Below are 9,411 nucleotides of genomic sequence, written 5' to 3'. Positions count from 1 at the left end.
GGTAAAGTATGCGTGGAGTGTGCCATTTTAACTATTTGTTAAAGTATTCATTTGAGAGACAGCCTCTGTCTACTGGTCAACTCCCCAAATGCTGGCCATGAATTAGGCACAGAGGCGGAAGCCAGGAATTCAATCCAGGCCTCCCATCAGAGTGGCCAGTCCCAACTACCTGAGCCAAAATGCACTGCCTCCCTGGGTCTGCGTTAGCAAGAAGCTGGAATCTGGAACCCAGGTAACCCAGGTAGTCCAAAGTGCAACTTTGCTGTCTTACTGTATAGACCCAACACCACCCCCATTTCAACTATTTTTAGTGTGTAATTCAGTGTTGTTAATTACGTTCACCTTGTTCAACTGCCATCAGTAAGTCTTGAATTTGGTGATTTTTTTAAAAGATTGTTTGAAAGGCATGAATTGTTTAAATATAATAATTTAAAAGTTAATATATGCAACCGCATCCCATGTAGGAAGGAAGCACAAAGCACAACTCTGGGAAATCTTGATCTGCTGTGGCACACGTGACCCACTCGTGATTTGTTTTTAAAAACAAACCTTTAGCACAGAGCCTCGCACATAAGAAGTGTCAATAAGTGGTAGCATGAAGCTGGAACAGGAGATTTCGGGAGCCCAAGTCCATTGTCTCCACCCCACTCCCAGCAGCTCTCTTGCCTTGGGGGGTGGCCCACTGTGGGTGCAAAGTGGAAAATCATGTCTGGCATAACCTCAGACTTTGCACCTAGCAAGGAATGGTATCCTGGTTTCGTTGGAGTTCCAGACGCCTCAGCCCTCTTCATTTTCTGCTCTGCCTCCACCTGGCTCTACTGACCAAAGTCCACACTTAACAGAGCTGGAGGGGGAAGGAGAGAGGAAGGAAGGTGAAGGGAATAATTAGTGCTTCAAGTGATAGAACACCTGTAAGGTCTTTTTTTAAAAATATTTATTCATTTATTTTGAAAGAGTTGGAGAGACAGGGAGAGAGAGAGAGATATCTTCCATCTGCTGGTTCACTCCCCAAATGGTCACAATAACCAACACTAGGCCACACCAAAGCCAGGAGTCAGGAGCCTCTTCCTGGTCTCCTACATGGGTGCAGGGGCCAAAGCCCTTGCACTATCCTCTGCTGCTTTCCCAGGCACATTAACGGGGTACTGGATTGGAAGTGGAGCAGCTGGGACTCAACAGGCGCCATATGGGTTGCTGGCATCACAGGCGGCAGCTTAACCCTTACACCACAACGTTGGCCCCTAGGACTATATTTCTAAGTGGCTCCAGGAGTCATCCAGAGAGACGTGAGAGACACCAACATTGCCCAGTTCCCAGGCCTGGTTCAAGGGTGGTGATTCATTGCCAGAAAGGAGAGGGGGCTGGTGAATAGAGCAAGTTCTCTGCCATTTAGATCACTTTCCAGACCAGCCCCCAAGGATGCATGCGTGTCTGGAGTCAACCAAATAGAAACATCCATTCAGAGGAATACTGTTAGTATTAAGGGATGAGCTGTTCACAGTAGCCAAAGGTGGAAGCAGCCCAAGCTGTCAAAAGTCAGGGGGCGGATGACAAAAAACCTTAATATGCATTTCTCCAAAGAATATATAGAAGTAACCTGTAGGTACTTGAAAAGATGCTCAAGAACTCTTTAGGACAATGCAAATCAAAATCATGAGATACCAACCACTTCATACCCATTTAGGATGGCTATTATCAGTATCAACAAGGCAATGACAGTGTGTTGGCAAGGATGTAAAATTGAAACACATGTATATTGTTGGCTGAAATGTAAAATGGTACAGCTGCTATGGAAAATAGTGTGAGCCGTTCCCCCCAAAATTAGACAGCAGGGTCGGCAATTTGCCTAGTGGTTAAGATGCTAGTGAAGACACCTGGGTTCCACATTAGAGTACCTGAGTTTGGTACCTGACTCTGGCTCTAGACTCACTTCCTGCTAAAGCAGAGCCTGAGAGGCAGTGCTAATGGCTCAAGTAATTGGATTCCTGCCATCCACGTGAGAGACCTGATTTAATTTCCCAGTTTTGGCTTTAGGCCAGCCCAGCCTCTGCCATTTGTGGGCATTTGGAGATGGAACCAAGGGATGGGAGCTTACTCACTCTGTCTGCTTCTCAAATCGATGTTAAAAAAATTTATTTTAGTTAAACAGAATTATTATATGATCCAGCAGTTTCATTTTTAGTTTTAGTCCTGAAACAATTGACTGCAGGGTCTCTAAGGGATATTTGTACACCCATGTTTATATAAACATTATTTACAATAGTTAAAAGTGTGGAAGCAGGGGCCGGTGCCGTGGCTCACTTGGTTAATCCTCCACCTGCAGTGCCGGCATCCCATATGGGCGTTGGGTTCTAGTCCCAGTTGCTCCTCTTCCAGTCCAGCTCTCTGCTGTGGCCCAGGAGGGCAGTGGAGGATGGCCCAAGTGCTTGGGCGCCTGCACCCACATAGGAGACCAGTAAGAAGCACCTGGCTCCTGGCTTCGGATTGGCATAGCTCCGCCCGTAGCAGCCATTTGGGGGGAGAACCGACGGAAGGAAGACCTTTCTGTCTCTCTCTCTCTCACTGTCTAACTCTGTCAAATAAAACAAACAAACAAAAAGTGTGGAAGTAGGGGCCAGTGTTGTGGCATAGCAGATTAAGGTGCTGGTTAAAGTCCTGGCTGCTCCATTTCTGATCCAGCTCACTTCCCACTGGCCTGGGAAGGCAGTGGAAGATGGCCGGATATTTGGGCCCCTGCACCCATGCGGGACACGTAGAAGTAGCTCCTGGCTCCGCCTCAGCCTGACCCAGCCTTGACCGTTGTGGCCATTTGGGGAGTAAGCTAGCAGTTGGGAGGTCTCTTCCTCCCCACCCCGTAACTCTGCCCTTCAAATAAATAAATAACTCTTTAAAAAGATAACTGTGAAGGCAGCCCATGTGTCCATTGACTGATGAGTGGATGAACGAAATATGGGATATACACATATTGGAATGTTGTTAAGCCTTAAAAAGGAAGGAAATTCTAACAACATGTTACAGTATAAGTGGATCCTGAGGATGTTATGTCAAATGAAATAAGTTAGTCAAGATAAATAGTGTATGATTTTACTTATATAAGGTACCTAGAATAATCAGATCACAGAGATAGAAAACAGAATGGAAAGTTCTAGGGTAGAAGGTAATTGATTAGAATAACGAGGAATTACTGTTTAATAGGTATAGAGTCAAATGAAGAGAGTTCTGTAGATGGATTGCATTGATGCTTGTAAAACAATGTGAATGTACTTATGGCACTGCATATACACATACCATATTTGGATATGGTTAGAATTATACATATTTTACTGCAATTTAAAAAAAATTTAACAGATACATAATCAAGCTAAAGTGTTTGTTCTTTTTTTCTTTTTAAAGATTTATTTTTATTTTTTTGAAAGGCAGAGTTGCAAAGAGAGAGAGAGAGGTCTTCCATCTGCTGGTTCACTCCCCAAATGGCCATAATGACTGGGGTTGGGCCAGGTGGAAGCCAGGAGCCAGGAGTTTACTCTGGGCCTCGCATGTGGCTGCAGGGACCTAAGCACTTAGGCCATCCTTCACTGCATTCCCACACCAATTAGCGAGGAGCTGGATCAGAAGTGGAGCCATCAGGACTGGAACCGGTACCCATATGGGATGCCAGCACCACAGATGGCAACTTAACCCACTATGCCGTAATGCTGGTGCCATCATACTAAAATCTTAAATATGTATTGATAAAAACACCAGTCTGAAAGAGTGCTATATGATTCTATTTATATGACTTTATGGAAAGGGGAAATGATAGAAGTAGAAAACATCATAGGGGTTCCGTCCTGGAGGATTGAATAGGTGAAGACAGAAGATATTTTAGGGTGATGAAACTTTTGTATGATACTGTGATGGTAGATTTATGATGCTTTGCATTTCTCACAACCCACAGAACCTTAATGTTTGCACTTTTTTTTTTTTAAGATTTATTTTATTTATTTGAAAGACAGAGTTACAGAGAAAGGTAGAGACAGAGAGAGAGAGAGAGGTCTTCCATCTACTGGTTCACTCCCCAGATGGCTGCAACGGCCGGAGCTGCTTGCACATTTTGAAAAATAATTTAAGGGCCAGTGCTGTGGCATAGTGGGTTAGGCCTCTGCCTGTAGCACCAGCAGCCCACGTGGGCGCCAGTTCGTGTCCTGACCTCTCCTCTTCTGATCCAGTCTCTGCTTGTGACCTGGGAAGGCAGTGGAGGTTGGCCCAAGTGCTTGGACCCCAGCACCCACATTGGAGACCAGGAGGAAGCTTCTGGCTCCTGGCTTCCGATTGGCCTGGCTCTGGCTGTTGCAGCCATTTGAGGAGTGAACTAGTGGATAGAAGACCTCTCTCTCTGTCTCTCCCTCTTTTTGTCTGTAACTCTGCCTCTCAAATAAATAAATCTTAAAAAAATAGTAGATTACAGTATCCCAAAATGGCACCAGCCCCTATAAATCTCTTTGAAGTCTGTTAAATATAAAACATAGAAATCTATAAAACCTATATACATATATATGGATATATGTATTTGTCTACATGCATACTCCAAATGAAACTTAATGGCCTTGACCAAAGAGTATTTTGTTTTTGTTTGTTTATTGCTTTTTTTATTCACTTGAGAGGCAGAGAGAGAGACAGACAGACACAAACAGACCTCCTATCTGCTGGTTTACTTGTAAATGTCCATAACTGACTGAGAGCCTAAAGTGGGAGCTGGGAACGCAGCTCAGGTCTTTCCCAGGAGTGGCAGAAGCTCAACTACTTGAGCATCACTGCTGCAACCTCCCAGGCCCACAGTAGCAGGAGGCCGGAATTGAGAACCAGAGCCAGACATCAGACTCAAGTACTGTGATGCTATGGATGTCTTCACTGGCGTCTTAACCTCTAGGCCCAATGCCGACTCTTACTTTTGCTTTTTTAATAGAAGTTAAAGCTAAGTCCACAGATGCCAGAACTCCCTTTCATTTTTCCTAATCTATTAGATATACAAATCTCAACCAACCGGTTTTTCAACTCCCCTTATGTCATTAGAGATGAGATTGGTAGTTTGGATAAATGCCTACATCTCCAATTTTGAGTTCAACGGGTCAAACCTGGATTCATACCAGAATTATCCTGCTACCCTCCCTCACATGTGGAGAACCTACCTTGAAATGTTCTAAATCTCCCCTCTTTTGGCTGGAACAGACCAGGACTAGTGATTTTCTCCAGCTGGGATGCTCCAACCTGAGTTTGTCCTTTCAGGTTCTCTCTAACATTGCCAGTGCCTGGCGTCAACCAGACGTCTGAGGAGCTCCAGCCCTTGTACCTATGGAGTTGTTTCAGAGCTCGGTGCCAGGCTTCAGATCTAGAAGGAAGCCTGCGAGGAAAATCACCCCTACTGGCCAGCACAATGTCTCTTTAACAGGGTCATGTAAGATTAAGTCATCAGATTTTGTGAGACTCTCGCTCATAGTGTGACACTGAGTTGCTGTTCCTTAGCTCTTCGTAAGTCTTCTTTTTTATGTATCTTGGAGTCTCTGCTGTTTTTCTACCACTGACCATTGGAGTTGAGTTGCATGTGTGGGCCTGAGTATTGGTAATTGTGCATCTGTTCTCTGACCACAGGAACAACTCTATCAATAGCACCCAAGGGTGACAGGAGTGGTAACGGGTGCCTTTTACCCTATACATTTCCTATGGCTGGCATCCAAGACAATCACATCGCCCCTTCTGCAAGGTTACACCACATGTCAGGTGATCCTCAGAGTACTGTCAGGCCTTTATCTTCTTGGGATTGTTAAACTATTGCTCTGTGACATCAATAGGCCCTTCATATTGAGTCATCTCTTGCTCCAGGCAGTGTGAGGATACTGTGCTCTTCCAGATAGGTTTAAGGAATGCCAGACAGTAAGACAGTCTTTGTGCAGAACAAATCCCTCATCCACTCCACTGCTTGATGGAAGGCAGAGGTACCATCCACATTGAGAAAGATCACACTTGAGGAATGCAATGATTACAGCCTGAAGAACTCAAGAGATGGAAAAAAAAAAAAAAGAACTCAAGAGAAACAGAGTTTAAGTAACTTAATATTACCAGAAAACGCGTTGTCATTTGCCTTTCCATGCAGACTTTGGGTAAGATCTGCATTCATGGTTATTACTAATGAAGCATAGTAAGTCTTTATGATAGAGTCATTGGAAGCCATGGTGGTATGATTTAGGGAGCTATGGCATGAGTAAATAGTTTAAGAAGATCAACAGAAACAAGATATGTGTTGTTTTAAACAACAATAAACAAGTTTCAGAGTTATGGCATTGGGAGTAATAACAGCAATGCTATCCTTTTTCAGCAGTAGGAATGGTAACTTTGAAAATGTGTACCCTGGGCCAGCACCGTGGCTCAATAGGCTAATCCTCCGCCTTGCGGCGCCGGCACACCAGGTTCTAGTCTCGGTTGGGGCGCCGGATTCTGTCCAGGTTGCCCCTCTTCCAGGCCAGCTCTCTGCTATGGCCCGGGAGTGCAGTGGAGGATGGCCCAAGTGCTTGGGCCCTGCACCCGCATGGGAGACCAGGAGAAGAACCTGGCTCCTGGCTTCGGATCAGCGCGATGCGCCGGCCGCAGCGCGCCAGCCGCGCTGGCCATTGGAGGGTGAACCAACGGCAAAAGGAAGACCTTTCTCTCTGTCTCTCTCTCTCACTGTCCACTCTGCCTGTAAAAAAAAAAAAAAAAAAAAAAAGAGAGAGAGAGAGAGAGAGAAAGAAAATGTGTAGCCTGGGAGGCAGCAAGTGATACCTCAAATATATGGGTCTGGGTTCCTGGCTATTGTGGCCATTTGTGGAGGAAACTAGCAAATTGGAAATCTCTCTCTCTGCCTTTCACATTAAATAAATAAATACAAATTTTAAAATAAAAGACAATATGAAAACGCAGTTCCTGGATCTGAACAAGAATGGATGCTACTTGAGCATTCCAAAGAATCTTCTGTGCTCTTACTGTGGACGGTAAGCAAATGGCTGTACCTAAGGGGCTGTTCTCTGTTATCCTAAATCTCCATCCATAAATCAGTATACCACACATGAGCCTATACATTTTGCAGGGCATTTTAAGCCATATTTTTTAACAGACACACACAGGGACCTTCCACCTGCCAGGGGACATTTAGCATTATCTGTGGAGAAACTGTTGATCATCAGAGCTGTGGGGCTGAGGTGGGGGAAGATGTGCTGCTGGAATCTTGTGGGCCTTGGCCAGTAATGCTGCTGAGTACCCTGCAATACATGGGAGGACAGCCTATCTGACCTAAAATGCCATTAGTTTATGGGTTGAGAAACACTGCCCCGAGGCATCCCTACTTTAGTAAAATTTCTAGGCTAATCTGTTCCCTTTGAACAGTGTAATTAGAAAGAAGCCAGATTCCAGGCTTGTCCTCTACAGTGCTAACTTATAGATCCTTTCTCAGCTATCTAGTTTTGCTCACTTTTCAACAAATGGTGAGTCCTGCTCTGTGCTGGGTGCTGTGAAAAGCATCAGGAACAGATAAGGTCTCTGTCTTCTGAGTGCTTATGGAGGGGTAGGGAGTCAGAAAATGCTAACTATATAATGAGTTTATGTAAGAGGTTCTACAAATTAAAACTTAACAAAAGGGATAGGAAGTAGGGCTGGTTGTGTGTGCTATTGTGCTGGAAAAATTGTTCACAAAACCCAAGGGGAGGTATTTTGTATTGCAGTACCCATGACTGTGCACATGCTGAAATGGGGGGTTCGTTGGCCAATATACATATTTTTTATAAGTCTTTTTATTTATTTATTTTTTTAAATTTTTTGACAGGCAGAGTGGACAGTGAGAGAGAGAGAGACAGAGAGAAAGGTCTTCCTTTGCCGTTGGTTCACCCTCCAATGGCCGCCACGGCCGGCGCGCTGCGGCCGGTGCACCGCGCTGTTCCGATGGCAGGAGCCAGGAGCCAGGTGCTTTTCCTGGTCTCCCATGGGGTGCAGGGCCCAAGCACCTGGGCCATCCTCCACTGCACTCCCTGGCCACAGCAGAGGGCTGGCCTGGAAGAGGGGCAACCGGGACAGAATCCGGCGCCCCGACCGGGACTAGAACCCGGTATTTTTTAGTAAGATTATTTTATTTATTTGAAAGGGAGAGTTAAAGAGAGGGAGCCTGGGCTGAAGCCAGGAATCTAGAACTCCATCTTGGTCACCTGTGTGGGGAGATCATTTTCATTTTACAGATGAGAACATTTGAAACCAGAAAAGCTAAGTAGCTAGACAAAGATTGTACACTACTAGCAAATAGAAGAAGATGACAGCTTTGTTATTTTGTCTTCAGTTCTTTTTTTTATATATATATAAATTAACCCATTTATTATAGGCTGCTGATGTCTCATATGGCATCTCTACTGATCTTTCAATTCTTTCAGTCTTCTGATCGCAGACTTCACTGTGACGGCAGAAGTAGTGTTGTATGTCCAGGCACCACCAGCCACTGTTTTCATGCAGGAGCCACAGTGCCAGATCCCCACGGCTCGTCTCTTCATCTTGGTTTTGCCGCAGAAGGAGCAAGTGTACTTGGCATGCTGGCTGATCTCAATCTTCTTCACCATCTTCCGGAGGGAGGCGCCATAGCGGGTCCCGTATTTACCCACGATCCCGACCTTCTTGGTGCGTTTCGCCATAGCGCCGCCACCTAAGTCCAAGCCCAGAGAGATTGTCTTCAGTTCTTAACAGTTTTCTCTGCTGTCATTAATTCTTTCTTAATATATTTGGAGAACGGAAGGTATTTGGCTCACTAGTTAAGATGCTGCTCAGGACATCTGTGTCCCATATCACAGAGCCTGGATTGAGTCCTGGCTCTGCTTTTGCTAATGAACACCCTGGGAGGCCGCAGATGATGGCTCAAATTAACTGAGTCCCTGTCACCCATGAAGAAGACCCACTTTGAGGTCAGGGGTCTTGGCTTCAGCCTGGCTCAGCCCTGTCTGCTGCGGGCATTTGGAGAATGAACCGGTGGATGGAAGCGTGCACTCTCTCTCTCTTTTCCTGCCATTCAAGTAAAGTGAAAATAAATGTTTTTTTGAAGTTATTTGTGGAAAAACAAAATGATGCTGTGGGTAGGGAGGCCTTAGCAAATGGCAGAGTGGCAGGTACGGCTGGCTAGAATTCTGTCTGCTGTGCTTTCAGTTGGGTTACAGCCTGGCGCTGCAGAAACTGCCACAAGATGGCAGCAGCTTACACTCATTTGTTGGGTGACCTTGGCCAACTTTTTCAGCTTTAAAAAAAAAGACTTAATGAAAAATGTATCAGGTAGACCCCATATTTAGAAAGGGATTCAATTAAACACAAATTCTCAGACAAGAGAATAGACTCTGAGAATAATGTGAAAGCCCCTAAATTCACAGAAGGATT

The 9,411-nt window shown here is 45.1% G+C and overlaps 1 protein-coding gene across 1 annotated transcript; it reads right to left on the bottom strand.

The window, feature by feature from the left end:
• Positions 1 to 8,338: 8,338 nt before the first annotated feature.
• LOC100351807 (large ribosomal subunit protein eL43) lies at positions 8,339 to 8,734 on the bottom strand. The gene has a single exon (XM_002708677.6). The coding sequence runs from the start codon at positions 8,679 to 8,681 to the stop codon at positions 8,403 to 8,405; it is 279 nt and encodes a 92-aa protein (XP_002708723.1). The 5' UTR covers positions 8,682 to 8,734; the 3' UTR covers positions 8,339 to 8,402.
• Between the last annotated feature and the right edge of the window lie 677 nt (positions 8,735 to 9,411).

Source organism: Oryctolagus cuniculus, chromosome 1 (assembly GCF_051225735.1).
Source record: "Oryctolagus cuniculus isolate XC-2025 breed Fujian yellow rabbit chromosome 1, ASM5122573v1, whole genome shotgun sequence".
In the NCBI taxonomy this organism is placed as follows: Eukaryota; Metazoa; Chordata; class Mammalia; order Lagomorpha; family Leporidae; genus Oryctolagus; species Oryctolagus cuniculus.
Note: the sequence above shows the minus strand (reverse complement) of the source record. Positions and strands in the feature narration are given on the sequence as shown.

What these genes read in the sequence shown, in the direction of transcription:
- LOC100351807 (XM_002708677.6), bottom strand. Translation starts at nt 8,681, where the DNA reads ATGGCGAAACGCACCAAGAAGGTCGGGATCGTGGGTAAATACGGGACC.